The 15,773-nt window shown below is 43.3% G+C and overlaps 1 protein-coding gene across 3 annotated transcripts in view; it reads left to right on the top strand.

The window, feature by feature from the left end:
• The window catches only part of SDK1 (sidekick cell adhesion molecule 1), a 407,664-nt gene that overhangs the window by 357,337 nt on the left and 34,554 nt on the right, over positions 1–15,773 (top strand). For 2 of the 3 annotated variants that reach the window (XM_075767122.1, XM_075767121.1), the window contains 3 exons: positions 2,670–2,805; positions 4,694–4,753; positions 7,356–7,457. In XM_075767122.1, the coding sequence (XP_075623237.1) occupies positions 2,670–2,805; positions 4,694–4,753; positions 7,356–7,457 (298 nt within the window). The remainder of the gene's footprint in view (positions 1–2,669; positions 2,806–4,693; positions 4,754–7,355; positions 7,458–15,773) is intronic. The other variant, XM_075767124.1, reaches the window with a different exon arrangement.

The following is a 15,773-nucleotide window of genomic DNA, read 5'->3' as shown; positions in this document are numbered from 1 at the left end:
TTGTCTGTTAGGCAGCTATATGGCAGAGTAAGGAGTAACAGTCTCTTTCTCAGCTTGAGTAGTGTTTTCCTTTTAAGATTCTGTAGGATATTTCATTAATAGTTAAAATAAGAAAAGACACTGAATCCTTCCTAGAGCACCTTCCTTTTTGATAATAATTAACTGAAATACAAATACATGTGATGTTCACAGTATTTTTTTGCATTGTGGGAAGCTTATTTCCATGCCGGATAGGCTTTGTTTTCTTGCAGCCTTTCTCCTCCTCTGTGGTGAGGCATTCAAGACGTATCTTGGTGGGACAGTCCCTTTACCCTGTCTCTGGAGAAGGCAGTCCTCGTGCTTTGCGTCGTGACTCCTCCCTGCCAGGACAGAGGCAGGCAAGGACACTGTGGAGCAGTGGAGCTCTTCTCTGCTAGGGTACCATCAGAGCAAAAGCAACTTCAGTATAACATAGGAAATAAAAGAGGAAAGTCAGAAGGTTGGAGGAGAAAAATAAAAAAAGATCACGATAGATATACTAGTAATTGCCAGTAAACCGTATCTCATCTCCTCCACCTCGCAGAGGAGAACGTTCAGCTGGTCCATCGTGTCATCAGGCAGCTCTGGAGAAGGCTGTTGCTTTCATCTGTTTGCTCTGTCCCTCGCACAAGGGGATCAGTCTGAGACTGGGAGAGGCTGTTGTACAAGAGGTTGATTTGTTTGCCTTGTAAAATGGAGTCTGAGAGGGAATATGATTGCCCTTTTTAAAATACGCCACGGGAGTAAACACCCCACAGGGAGAAGAACAATTTAACCCAAAAGGCAATGTTAGCACAGGAACAAATGGTTATAAACTAGCTATGAATTATTTAGGTTAGAAATTAAATGAAGGTTTCTAACTGCCCGAGTAGTGACGTTTGGAACAGCTTTCCAATAGGAATACCGGGAAGCAGAAAAATCAGCTTGTTTTCTGGTAGAGCTTGGTCTGTTTGTGAAAAGAATTTTAAGTTGTTTTCTTCAGTCTTGAGGGTCTAGTCCTGATGATTCTCGAGGTCCCTCACAATCTTGTGTTACTAGATCGTTCTGAAAAGCAAATGCTAAATAATAGTGATAGGTGGTCAGAGCTTCTCCAAAGGATGGAGCACAATAATGAGCATGAAACAATGATAAATGAGGTTCTCCAACCATGCAGAGCAAGTACAGCAAGACCTTGGGACTATCTGAATTGCTTTCAGCAGGCTCTGGGCAGGACAACTGCAAAAGAAGGCAGCTTCTTGTGGGAGCAGTTTCTGCTCCTTTTCCCAGTAGCCGTTTACCTTTCTTGTACTCTGGTTCACGTAATTTTCTTTTTTTCTTTTTTTTTTTGTTTGTTTGTTTCTATAAACTGCAATCTTTCTACTTAATTCCTTCAGCCCTCACTCAAAGCCAAGTCCTTTGCACTGAGGCAGCACAGCCCTCTCTCTTCTCTTGCCATCATAATGAAGTAATGGAAAATTCTTGACATTTCTGGAAGCACATTATTAGGTTATTACCAAATATCTTGCTCCTTTCCTGTACAAATATTCTTATTTTCTTCATTAAAATTGCATGTGGTATTACCTTCTATTGTGACAGTGTTTCACACCAGTGGTTAATTTTTCCACAGTGGACAGAAGGTTTTTCCTTAGTAAATTTCTCAAGACTGCTAGGGATTTTTCTGGATTAAAGGCGAGATCATCATTAAAATCCTTTTCATTTATACTTTCAGCCCCTTAAATTTCAGTACAAGAATCTTTAGAAGATAAATGGCTCAGGGCATCTTTTCTTCTCTGCAGTTCTTAGGCTGTATTAGACTCATGAAAGTAGTATTTTTTTCCCCAAACATGAAGAATCTTTCTGCTTGTCTTTATTTAAGCAAGCCATTGAGACAAAAATCTCTGTTTCGGTGTACTGGCTGTAGATCTGTATCTGAAGGAAGATGTGAGAGGCTGCTGAAGAATCCTTGCTGAGGCACGATGTCTTTGAGCATCTTCTAACATGTTGCAGAGGGAAATACAGTGGCCATGTATACCTCCAAGTTGTTACGGAGGAGACCGGGGCTTGCCTGCGGAACTGGACTTATGCAACACACCAGAGTCCATCATACCATGGCTCCTCTCTAAATGCCTCTCTGAGGCTTAGACCTATTTTCTTCCTAATTAAAGCCAGAATACACCAATGCTTTGTTATTTTCTCGTCAGTCTTTCAGTAAAATAATGCCAAATGAGGAATGCTCTAGGAACAGTTCCCAAGGAAAATAGCCACTGAAAATTTTGCCTTTGACAAAATTAATTTATTTTTTTCATCTGGTTTGCTATTCCACTGTTGGTGGCCAGCAACGTGCATTTTCAGGGATATGTTGGGTTATATTCTTCATCACACAAGGTTCTGTGGACCAAGAAGGAAAGGAGCTTAGCTCTTAGCGTAGTGCATCAAGTGTCGATTTTTAAGGGCCGTTTGTAATTGCCACATCTGAGAGAGATCATCAAAGTTACCTTTAACTTGTATTTGTTAAATTACACAACCTTTGACCCTGTATATTTTTAATGGCTATATTCACCAGAGAGCCGTGTCCCATCACACAGGACCGGTGGCAGCTACCTGCCGTTGTGACTGATGTTGGTTGCAATTCACATCTTACCAAGCCCGTTCTTCATCTGAATGTTTTTCAGCCACCCAAAGTTGAGAGTCTCAATGGCTTGCTGTTGGGATACCGGATCTACTATCGGGAGCTGGATTACGACACTGGATCTGGAACAGAATCCAAAACCATTCAGAACCCTTCAGCTTTAAGAGCAGAGCTCACACGTAAGCCTGTGTTTTGGACCCTATAATATCCCAGAATGGTAATGCATCGTTATACCAGACACTGTATGCGCTCTGGCCCTGTGGAAATAACACACAATTGTGTCTAATGGTGCTGGGGATAATTTAGCTTTTACACAATCAGGGTGAAGATGCTGAAAAATGCTAATAACTCTGGTCAGCATCGCTTGTAATGATACACACTAATCTATGCCATGCTGCTTGAATTGATGTTGTGCCCCCCATGTATCCTCTGATTTCCTGCTTTCTGCTACCTCCATTTCATGATTACCCTGGTATTCTTTGTTCTGCCATCAGAGACAAAAGAGAGGGACTTCATTTTCCTCAGCTGGGAACGTTTTTCTTTCCTGATATTTTTTAATAGTTTTTATAATTGACATTTTGGGGGTCCTTTTGCAGTATAAGAAAACGACTGAGGAGAAATTTTAAATAGAATTTTTACAATTTCAAAATGCTTGTGTCTATTTTGGAAGAAAATAGCAAAAATGAGAAAGAATTTCAAGGTGCATGCTTGCCATGTTAGTCACCGGGGGTTTTGGCTCACATGGAAAGAAGGTGGAGAGGCACAGAAATAATAGAAAAATGAAAAGGATTTTTAGACAAAGGCTAGAAAGGAAATCAGAGGGAAGAATAGGCAGAATAAGATGATGGGAGGCAAAGATGTGAGCACTCAGTAGCCTGACAGATATGGTCCAGCAATGAGACATGCTCGTGGAGGGACCAGCTTTTGTCCTGTTTGATGTCAGTGGAATATTCAGAATAAGATAATATTCTAAGAGCAGCAGAACAGGGTTGAGTGAGACTATTTTAATATCTTACCTCATCTTCCATGTTTCCCTGAACCCATAAAAATGGTTTCTACAAAAGCAAGAGTGATTTTTGGGGGGTGTGGAAGAAGTGAATGTTTTAAATACAACATAAGCACCTAACTCTGACCCCACTTATATCGTCATTGCTGAGAGAGACTTTTCAGACTGTACGGAGATTTATCAGGTCACAGTAGAGGTGTAAAACTCCTATAGGTGTAGGTACGTATAAGGGACAAAAGCTGAAAAAGTGGCTATGTATTATCATAAAATAATGACTCTGGATGCTCTCTAGTCTCACAAGCCAGGGAGCCTGTAAAACCTACTGGTTTTCCCTCTTCCCTCTTCTTGGCTGGCCCTGCAGCTATCTTCCCAATAGCTGTATAGTAGGAAAAAAACATGCTGGACCTCTCCAGGGAGTCCAGAGAGAGGGAAAAGGGGTGGAAGCAAGCATATTTTAAGAGAAGTTTCCCCCTTTCTCCTCCTAATATGGTATTTCGCACCTTAGTACATCTCTGTTCCTCATTGACCTGTGGTTTTGTGCAGGTTTAACGTATTATTACAATTCGCTCACAGCAGGAATATCGAATTCTATAAGTGAAACTGGGAAACCTAACACACATTTAAAGAAACAGGTCCCGTCCTATTGTAAGTGTTTGCTTTTTGAGGCCCGTGTTCCAGGTCCTTACCCTGCAGCTCTTCAGGTGTCAAATTTTGCATGTTGAGAAACAAGAACGTAATACAGTGTTGAGAGTTCCCCCCCCCCAGAAATTGTTTCCTTTTTACTCATTTGTTCTATTTAATCTAGGAGTCAGAACATTTCTGTGTTGTATATTTGTGAGATTCTCTGTTTGAGAAGGAAATGAAACAGCCCCGTGTGAGTGCGATGCTTTTGATGTGTTACGAGAGAGTGATGTGATTTTATTGCCCTTCAAGGTATAGTCCTAAAGCTCAAACTGTGGATGTGTGTGCTGCATCATTTGCCTCTGTCTCTGCTGTACATCATTTGCAGTAACTACTTCCTTGCACTGTAACAAGCTTTCTGCTTTGCTTACTCTGAATAGCCCAAAGCAGCTTCAAGACAGTGAACAGCAGCTCTGCATTAACGACGTATGAATTAACACGTAAGTGCACATTGCCTTTAGATGCGACTCTTTGTAATGGTTCAAAATACACTATAGGCAAACTCCTATGGTTCTCCTCAGTGGATCTAGCAGAAATCAACACAGATTAATGATTCTGCTTTCTTGAGTTTCTTTTTCTTTAAGCCTTTGCTTTCCCAGTATCAAGAGACATTGATGATGCAAGTAGGTAGCTGTTGTAAAACTGTGGCTGCTGGGAAGGTAAAACATTATTGACTGTAACAGCCCGGTATTGCTGATGCTGGATGAATTTTGATTCACTTGTGTGCTGATTTTGGCTGGGATATAGTTAATTTTCTTCATAGTAGCTGGTATGGGGCAGTGTTTTGGATTTGTGTTGATAATACAGAGATGGTTTCATTACTGCTGAGCAGTGCTTACACAGAGCCAAGGGCTTTTCTGCTCCTCACACCACCCCACCAGTAAGTAGGCTGGGGGTGCACAAGGAGTTGAGAGGGGACACAGCCGGGACAGCTGACCCCAACTGACCAAAGGGATATTCCATACCACATGACATCATGCTCAGCAGATAAAGCTGAGGGAAGAAGGAGGAAGGGGGGGGGGGACACGACGACGTTCAGAGTGATGGCGTTTGTCTTCCCAAGTCACCATTACACGTGATGGAGCCCTGCTTTCCTGGGGGTGGCTGAATACCTGCCTGCCCATGAGAAGTGGGGAATGAATTCCTTGGTTTGCTTTGCTTGCGTGTGTGGCTCTTGTGTTACCTATTAAACTGGCTTTATCTGAACCCACAAGTTTTTTCACTTGTACTCTTCTGATTCTCTCTCCCATCCCACTGTGAGGGGAGCGAGCAAGCGGCTGCGTGGTGCTTAGTTGCCAGCTGGGGTTAAATCACGACAGCTTGCTGCATATTTTGCAGTCCATCTGAGTTTAGCTGTATCACATCATTAGTCCTATGATTCAAGCATTGCGATGCTCAGGCATTCCATGGAGTAGGAGGCCAGTTTAGAGAGGGCCCAATGAATATATGTGCATCTCCAGAGGTGTTTTCAATTGGAAATGAATAAAATAGCATTCGACAGAGTTAAAATGCAAGTTGCTTTGTGGTGATGATGGTTCACTAGATAGGTTTTGCCCAAGGCTTTTGAGTCACAGATTGTGATGGCTAAAAAAAAAAATGAAGCCCTATCCCCACTGAAACTTGCATGCATGAACTCTCATGTGTTCCATTTTCTTTCACATCCAGTTAACACTAAAATCTCCCTTATGGTTTTTCATGGTAGCAGTTAAAGTTTCCCTGTACAAGCTGCCCACTGCTATATCCTCTATATCTTACTATCTTTTGTTTGTTTATGAACTTGGCATCATTATTTCTGATTTGCTTGCTACATGTTTTGCAGTCCATCTGAGTTTCGTGGTATCACATCAAAAAGTTACTGTTGATTCGGGTATCATTTGCAGTATGCCTGAGACCAGGGAATGAGGCTGGACCCTGAGTCAGATACAGGAACACAACACTTGTAAACACTTCCGTGAAACTGAAATTACACGAGCCTGTATGATTAGGCTTATTGAACCTTACCAAACCGATGGCATACTGTCAGCCACAGAGTTAAGGGTACTATGTGATTCATAGATAGAAGAGAAAATGATCAGCAAAGGGAGAAATTTGGACCCCTGGCCATGCATGTCTTAATTCAGTGCTCATTTAAATACAGCAATGTATATTATTGATTGTTCTCTTACTCTGATTTCACTGTTAAATTTTTTAGATGATAAATATTTCTGTTAGGATTGATTCTTTCATCCTGAAAATGCAAAAATCTGAAACTGCTCAGGCACTGCATCCCCTAATGACGTTGATGTGATTCTACTCCACCCTCATTTGCATCTGTTAATTACCCTCATAGCAGTGGGTTTTCCAAGTTTTTTTTCACTATGCTCTCGCTCTCCTACCTCATCTGTCAGAGTAGGTTCTGTATGTCAGCAAAGAAATTGGTTGCCTGGTGGCCAAATGGAGTCCAGACTTCAAAGTCTCCTTTCTCTTTGTGATTGATGTTCAGGCTGCGGTCACTCTGAAGGAGCAAGGAACCCATGCATCACTGCCGATGGCTCTCCAGATTCCCCACTGCAGATCTTCTTCTGCACCCTGCTTCAGCAGTGACGTGCTTGAGCAGTGCAGTTGCTAAACGACTCCCCAGATGAAAGTTCCTAGAATTAGGCAGAGGCTTGAAGCTGTGTTCTTTCCTACCAGTAGAGATCAAAAGGAGCCCATACGTTGACCTTTCAAAGCAAAGTCCTGCCTTTTTTTGTCATTAAGAATGACCTAGAGATGTTCCTTTAGCTAGTTACCCATCAGGAATGATTCCTCTTACTGGAGCAACACCATGAGGAAACACTGGAAAATCCTGCCATTTCATCACAACAATCATTCATAATTATGCAAATCCTGCTGTGATGTGTGAATTAAGGAAGGTTGAAATTAGGCATTGCACTATTGTACTACTGTTCTAGTGCTGTGTTTCATGAGAGAGAGTCTGGTGATAAAGAGGTGATGGAGTCTAAAAAATATCAGTGATATAGTATAAATAATTATATATAATAGAATATTTTACTTTTTCAGAGTTGAAGAAATACAAGAGATATGAAGTGCTAATGACAGCATATAATATAATTGGTGAGAGCCCTACCAGCACACCAGTGGAAGTCTTTGTGGGTGAAGCAGGTAGGTAAATGGAAAATTAGTTGATGTTTTTCAAAAGTACCAGCATGTTTTACTGTTCTGTGGATAGTATTTAATATCTGTCCGGGAAAGGGATGATTTGAAAAATTCCCCAGTTAGGATCGCTAACAGTTTTTTGTAGCATCCTCTCCTGGAATAGGTTGGCACTGACAGTTTCTTGCCATTTGAAAGCCAGTTGGTCTACAGGAGTAAGGGGAGAAAGGGCATTTGAAAGAAAGAAGTCGTCGTTTTTGGAGTTGCAGGAGGATGACTGTTCATACAAAATTAGCTTGAGGGAAAAATTGACTCAAGTTAAAGAAGTGAAAAGTGGAGCACAGGAAAGCCACAAGGGAAAAGCAACAAAACTACAAAACAAGGGAGACTTGGAAAGCTGGTTCTTTTGGTTTATAGCTCTCTGCGTAGAGACCTTGCCTGTGCACCACACCTTGCTGTATTTTTATGTTACTGAAGTCAAGAAGATGCTGTGTCCAGTTTAATGCTAGCTTTGGAGGCACAGATGGTGATTGCTCTCAGGAACATGCAGATCTGTAGCTGCATCCAGCCTCTACAGAAGCTGAGGGTCAGTGGCACCATTCATGCCTTTGCTTACAGATCTAGTGCATGAATCCAGGCCGTGCTTATGAAATGTAACTTGCTGATCGCTTTAAAAGTCCCTTCATTGGAAGGTTGGAAGTGGAAATCAGGACGAGACAGTTAACTAGACACTTCTTTGAATGCTTTGTGAAACAGGTGATTTTGCAGAGCCCAGATAACCCGCAGCTGAGTCTGTCCTTCTCAGTAACTCTAGCTGAGAAGCGCAGGACTGGAATAGCTGATGTCTTCCTCACAGCCACGACGGCGGTGCCGTATTTATGGTGACCCCAGCTGGAGAGAGGCTGGCGCCAAAATAGTTGTTAGTTATGGTATCAATTTCTGCAGGAGCATCTTTTGAAGCTTAGAACAAGAATAGGCGACGCGCACCCTCCCGTTGTTCAGTCTGCCACCATGAATGAAGCTGATTAGTTTTGTTCTTCTGTCTCAGGGCTAGGACGTAGAAGCTATCAAACCCAGCACTAATTCATTTTATTATTATTCATTAAATATTCTATTGCTCAAAACTAAGCAAAGCACATTTTTTTAAACTCTACTGCACATTTTTTTTAAACTCTACTTAACCTTTTCATTTCAAATATGGTGTAACATTCTCTATCAGAAAACATCATATATTAATCAGAGCAGCATCGTTTTGGAGAGACAGCTGGCAATATTTACATTTTTTTCTAGTTTGCTGCTGCTCCAACTTACTTCTGCAACTGCAGCAAAGAAAGCCTCAAGTGGAGCCAACTGTATCTGGCTTCAAAATACACTTTTGTTTCAGAGCTAAGTATCTCACTGCAGCAAATGGAGCCAGCAGATGCATTTATACACATGTACATGGCACAGAAAATCAGCTGGGGAAAACAAGGAAATGTTGTTATATCATGTCTTTTAATCCCATGGTCCAGGTCTTCATTATCATTAAGTCAAACAGGGAACAGGGCAATGGAAGAAGCCAAACTTGGGAAGAAACGGAGATATCCAGGAGACCATCTTTCACAGGCAGGCAGGGCTGGTGTGTCGTGACTCAGATGGTTTTTTAGAGATACTGGATTTACCTCTGGTTAGGGACAATCGAGGTTCATGCAGTAGAAATGATGAATGTAGGATCTTCCTGCCGATTTTCACTCTTGTTGTGTGAAGTTATTACGCTTTGTTATATAACTGCCTCTTCCACCTCCAGAACTGGCTGTGATTTATCCTGTGAGTAAAGTGATTGGAGTTGGTATTGCAATTTAAGTTTTAAATTGATTTGTGACACCTTTGAGTTAAAGTGTGCTGTGGCAATACAAGTTTTTGTTGTTATTGTTTGCTTGATGTTCTTACCCATGGTAAAAGCAGTTAAGCAGCAAGCTGGAAAAAAATGGGTCCGCTTGGCTTTGACAATGGGGCATCCATGTTAAAACCAGAGAAAACCTTCCCAACAAACAACAAATCTTGACAATGCAGCCACAGCACTAAACACAAAATGACTGAAGGGGACCAGTCCACCTCTGAAGACCCCAGATAGCTTACGTCTCGGAACTGTTAAACGGTGCTCCGTTCTGCCATAAGGGTTGCAGTAATTCTGGTAGGTGCGAGAACATTCCTCTCTCAGTTGTAAAAAGGAATATACAGCATGTGCCTTGGGGAAAATGGGGCCAGTTTGAGCCAGTTCAGTGAAAATATCCAATTCTGTGCAGTCCTGGTGGGTGTTTCATACAGCGTGGGGCACCTGGAAATAATACTGACACTTGATGTGCTGCTTAGCTGCTGTGTCTGGTGCAGCCAGACGAGTGGTGCGGAAGGAGGAGTGTCTGTAAATCCTTCCTTCCCTCTTGCACTCTTCCCCGTGAGATTTGCGGATTTTTCTATGACTGTAGCTGGATTTTTACAATAAAAGGTCAAGTAGGCAATGGAGCCCCCTGACAAACTTGAGAAAAAAAAAAAAAGCCATTAAAACAGACTTTCTTGCAGTTTTGCCACTCAAACGAGTAAAAAGCACCCGAATGGGGAGTTTCTCTTGAGCCCTGGAGCACTGTTGAGCTGTACCCCAGCCGACAGCCTTTTCGGGCAGCACAGGCACTCAGCTCTCACTTGGCTCTGACTGACACGCAGGGGGAGATTTAGGGAGAGAACAAGCTGCTGCCGGGCAACAGGACATATCCTGACTTGCATGGGCAATAAGGGAGCTGGACACAAGTGGTTTGGGGTTTTTTCAACAGGTGGAGCAAACCCATTTTTCTTCTTGCAGTAGTTCATAAGATCAAAGCCTCAGCAAAGGCTCCATTTTGAGTTCTGCCTGGATGTTTGCAAAACTCACTGATGTGAAGAGCAGTTCTTCCTTGTGCCAGGAGAGCAGGCTGGGAGACCTTGCACTCAGCACAGCCGGGAAGGATGCACTGCCTGTTCTGTCGGAACAGAGCCGGTGTCCTTCACCCACCCACCTCAAGCATCTGGATCCCTCTCCTAGCAGACCAGAAGATCCTCGTAACGTCACCTTTTTAGAGCTGGCTGCAGCTCTGCCCTGCTCATTAGAGAACCAAGCGTGTCTCCTGACAAATGACAGAAAAATTGAAAGCTGCCACTTGCAGAAATTAGGAAGGGAGTCGCAGCCCCGTCGGCAAACCCCCTTCTCGCCTTGTTAATTCATTTAACAGTTCAGCTGTCAGGGATGCCGGCTTTGATTGGGAAGGCAGTGAGTGTTCAGCGACAGGCTGGGTAGTGATATTCATCCCAGCCCTAAATGCAGCTGCTACCAGAGGTGCTGTTCTGCTCGACTGAAATTAAGACTCTGTTAGAGCAGCCACTATATCAAGAGCATTATTCTAGTGGGTCACTGTCACTATCTAATTGTCTGGTGGGCTCTGGAGTTCAGGAGACTCCACTGCCTGCATTTTAATTAAACAGAAATCACAGGTTTGGGGCAGGCGTGCTACACCTGATTTGGGAAGGTGAATAAAATGGAAGGCGGCAATACAAATCCTGTGCTAACGAGCCTGCAGCCTCCAGTGCTTCTCCCATATACTGCAAAGCTGTTCTGGATGAAAAATAATGGAATTCATAATTTCTTCCAGCAGCTGCTGCTGGAGGAGAGCACGTGTGTGTGAAGAAGAGGTAGCAGAAGGGGTGAAGTGCACTGAGAGACGCTAGCCTTTAAACAGGCTCTAAATCCGTTTGCATGAGGAGGGGAGTGATGTGTGTCATTATAACTCACGGTGACATTGGTGACCTTCAGCATTCACAAGAACTGATGAAGCTGGTTTGTTGTTGTTGTTCTTTGTAATAATGATCTCTGAGAGCTGGTTCTGCAATGGGAAAGGGAAGGAGTGAAAAGAGCTGGAAGACAGAGAGTTCTAACTAAGAAGTCCTACGTTGAAATGCTGCCTTGGTTGCTAACATCATCTTTCGGAAAAGCACGTTTCCTGGCCATCTCACTTTTTTCCAAAGTGAAACTGTAGCTTGGAAAAGAACAGGAATGGGACAGGGGGACGACTGCTTCTTACCTCTCTTTTCTTACCATCTCCAAAAACTTGAATTTACCTCTTGGTGCAAACCTTGCAGATGCCAATGCAAATTTCCCACTGTTATCTGCAACTGTTTTCATCTGTCTGCAGTTCCACAGGTGCTCCTAGAGTTCCCAAACTTTATTTTGTCCACCTGTAAGTGGCACATGGAGGGAAGCTCTGCCCTGCTGGTAACTCAGAGCTGCCTGGCCACCTCCAGCATTTTACAGGTAAGGAGTAGAAACCACCTGGAAAGCTCTGAGACCAAAAATAGTGATTTAGGTTTGGGAAAGAGAAGACAAAATACAGAGAAGAATCCATGATAAGGAGAAAGAATCCTTTTAAAGAAGCAAAGACTTGCCTCCAGGCACCTGGGTCCCCTTTATAAGCTGCTTCTAGCCCAGAGCTCTTGGCCCTTCTTACCCGGCTATCTGTGTTTGGGCAATGTCCCTTTGTCTCTTATGCTGATGCCAGAGAAGGTTGTGAGAACAAGTCTGCTTTGTCCCTGAGTGTTTTCATCTATTTCTGCAGGCCTCACTCTTTTCACGTGTTCATACAAAATACGTGGTGTCACCTCCCCATCATGGGTCGCTTTCTGGAGGAGTCCCTCAGCATTACCTTTGCCCCCCACCCCCTTTCTCTTATAGCACAGAAGCTTTATCTCCTTCCCTGCCCCAAATGTAGCTGAGAAGATGCTGTGCAAAGAAGTCCCCTGTGCCTCCTTGTTAACAGCCTATGAGAGGAATGACAACGTTTCAACGCATTAGAGCTGGCAGCTTCGATCAGTCTGCTGTGGCCCCCTTGGCTGTTTTCTCCTATCTGTTTGGGACACGTGGGCCATGTCTCTCGGTGACTGACTGTGCGTATGCAGATAGGGAGCGCGTTGCTGCTGGCACAGCTAGAAGAACTGGGTGGGCATTTCCATCCCAGACGCCACTGGAGGAGGGAAGAGAAGGATTATCGTGGCCATTTCACATTGCAGTAGTCTAAAACCTGTCAGCCTAGGGACAGTGTCTTCCCTTGATAAACAAAAGAGGATGGAAAGTAGTAAAATAAATTATTGGTTTCACTTGCTCAAACTTTAAACAAAGAGTTTGACCTTCCTTGACACTTTTAAAGCACCAAGCCTTTGAGATACCAAGGTATATGCCTTTTAATTGTTGACACTTCAGCATAAGGCTACTTTTGGGGGATGGCAGGGTGTTTGATACATTGATTTTCCTCTCCTGTCCCCCCCCAGATTTAAAGAATCTGCAGAGCTGATGCTCAGTTGTGAATGAGCTCTACCCAGAGCAGAGCGATCCTGGGAACGCCCTGCTCCCGGAGTGACACTGGGGTTTCATCCTGTCCCCAGCATCTTTATCCCTAAGGGAGGAGAAGTTCTCCTCTGAGCTCAGAGTTAAAGGACCAAGCTGTGTTCTGCAACAGTGCACTAAAAAGAGATTAAAATCAGAGCAAGAAAGGGAAAACTATAGGAAGATGAAGAGGGGAAAAAAAGGTGGTGAGACGTTTCCTGTTTGGACTGGGAAAGAAACCTCTCTTCAGTTTCTTTTGCATTACGGGAAACCATTAAGCTTGTATCCCAACAGCATTCCGTTTCTGAGAGTAGGATCAGCCACTGGGTACATCCCATCAGTATTTCTTGGTGGATTTTAAACTCCTCCAGACTCACTCTGTCCGTGGTTTCCGCTTGGGGCTTGTCTGCAGCAAGTCCAATTTGGATTTGTTGTTCCCATCAATGCGGCTCCGCTGGTGGTAATAGCAGTATAGATAGCACTCGGCTGCATTATCTAATCCAGCAGGGCTGTGACAGGATAGTAAAAAATAACAAACTAAAGTGTGCCTACATTAGAGCATTACTCATTGCTTGTGTGTAACTGGTATTGCTGCACTGCTGGGGAATTATGGATATGAATTTTCTATATAAACCTTGGCTCCCTTTCCTACTCAAACTGGCTATTTTTCAAGGGTAGTTTTACGTTCTTAATCTGTTTACAGATGAGCACAAAGGTTTCATAATTAAACTTCCAAATTTAGTAGCTTAGCTCAGTAGCTGCTCCATAATGGTAAGACAGAAAGTAACCGTGCCAGTGTGAGTCTGTGGAAGAAGTGTCCTTAATGTCAACATGTCAAAAAGACATCCCTGCAGCTCTCTGGAGACTGAAATCTAATGTCAAGGCAGAAGGAAGCAAAGTCTAAGTGAGAATCGTACTGCTGTCAAAGCAAGTTATTCTACCATATAGGAAAAGGAATTTTAAGAGAATGCACTGGAAAGCAGTGTCCAGATTGAGACATAGATTTGATGGGCTTATTTGACATCTTTAATTCTCCACTGACAATCCAGAAGCTCCCTAAAATGATTTGCAATGTTTTCATGCTGCAAGTAAAAGCTGAATGCGTGCCTCGTTAACAGCTCATTAAGTTGTTAATATTGGTCATAAGCAGCCTTTGGTATGGCACAATGCTTTATACAGTGCGGCAGCTCCTGCTTAGCTCTGGTTTAATTGCCTCTTTTCATCACGTCTCCATGTAGGAAAGATGTTTCTGTCCAAGCAAAAATATCATCAATTTTTGATCAACTGAGCTTGCTTATCTCTGCCACTGCTATTGCTGGCGTGGGTGGCGTTGGGCTGCAATTGCCGTGCGACGTTTTGCTCAGATGATGAACTTCCATCTCACAAACCCAACAATTTGACGTAGATTTTCAGCACTGACGGTAGCCCAAGACAGGCAGACTGGCCGTACTCAAATTCATCATCAGGACTCGTGTCTTTGTTCCGTAGTTGGTACAAGCAGCAGTGGGAGTGGTAGGAGAAATTAGCTGTTCTGCTGCAGTGTTATATGGGCTGTGAAGAGCCGAGTGCAGGGACATCCCTGCACAGTTACACAGAGGGCGGAGGGATGAGAACCCTGATCGTGTATGCAAAGCCTTACTGAACTAACAGCAGAGCTACTCCATTAAAAGCAAAAGAATTAACCTTCCTTTCAAAAACATGAGCAATCAGTAGTAAAGTAAAACGGACCATAAATTGCACTGGTAAAGAAGTGGGGAAGCCCCTGGCCGATAGCTCACATTCAAGCAGACACAGGCTGGAGTTTGAGTATTTTTGAGTAAAGGGTTATATTTGCAGCCAAATTTCTATTTTCTCTAATTGTGCAGTCCTGCTCTGCTTGTTTTCAGTCATCCTGGGATATGTGAGCAAAATGGTGTAAGTATTTTCATGTGGGTCTCAACTCCTGTGGCTTTGCCTCCTCCGTACAGCTTTGCTGTGAAGCCAGCTGTAGAGAAACACAGTTGGTTTTCTTTTCTGACATCTGTTTGCTGTATCCATCGTCAATCATGGAACTGGAGGCATTTCAGGTTGCTTGTTGTAGACTGAAAACAAAAAAGTTGCCATTTTTTCTTATGAAAGTATGACTTAATAGTATTCTAAAACATTTTGGCCACAGCAATCCGGACACTGAGATGATGTGGGGGTATAGGATCACAGTGATGAACTTAGGGATGCTATGACTGCAAAATAAACAAAGAAAGAGAAAAATCTTAACTCAGAGTTGAGAAAAATGTAAATTTAATCTCTCTCTCCCCAGGAGCACAAGATCACAGTCCTCCGTGGGCTCCCTGGGGTTCCCTGGCCATTGCAATCTGTAAATCCTAAATGAATCCCTCGGGGGGGTCAGCTACCCAAACTTGCATCAAAAGCCACAGCGAAAGGTTATCACAGTGGCAGATCTCACCTGCTCAGTTTGACTTTTCTCCGATAAAGCTTTTAACATTTGGTATATGGCAAACCCAGTGGAGATTCACCCTAATTATTTGATACGCTCTCTTGACTTTAGTGGAGCATGAGGAGTTGTTGGTGCTTATTAGGCTTTGGTAGGTGCTGCCTTTACTGTTAGTGAACATTAAGTGGGTGCTTTTGTCAGCCATCGCAAACTCGTGGTGTTATGATATTAGAGTGTGGGATTAACAAATTATAATGAGTGGAATGTGACTCTAAATGGAGGAGGAGGAGTCCTGGGAACTAGAGAGCCTGGGCAAATACTCTGGGGAAATAATTTTCCTCTGTCTAATGGGTAGATGTTTTTAAGAGAGTTGTGAGTGGTACTTTCCCACCTAGTGCTGCTCCCACTCCTCCCAGTGCACGTGAGGGAGGATCAGGCCAGAGTATCAAATACTCAGCAGTTCTTCACCATCCCTCACACCCTTGAACAACCTTCGGTACCTCCTGGGGGG

The sequence above is a fragment of the Balearica regulorum genome, chromosome 15, assembly GCF_011004875.1.
Source record: "Balearica regulorum gibbericeps isolate bBalReg1 chromosome 15, bBalReg1.pri, whole genome shotgun sequence".
Classification (NCBI taxonomy): domain Eukaryota; kingdom Metazoa; phylum Chordata; class Aves; order Gruiformes; family Gruidae; genus Balearica; species Balearica regulorum.
The sequence above is the reverse complement of the archived record's forward strand: the minus strand, read 5'-3'. Positions and strand labels throughout refer to the sequence as shown.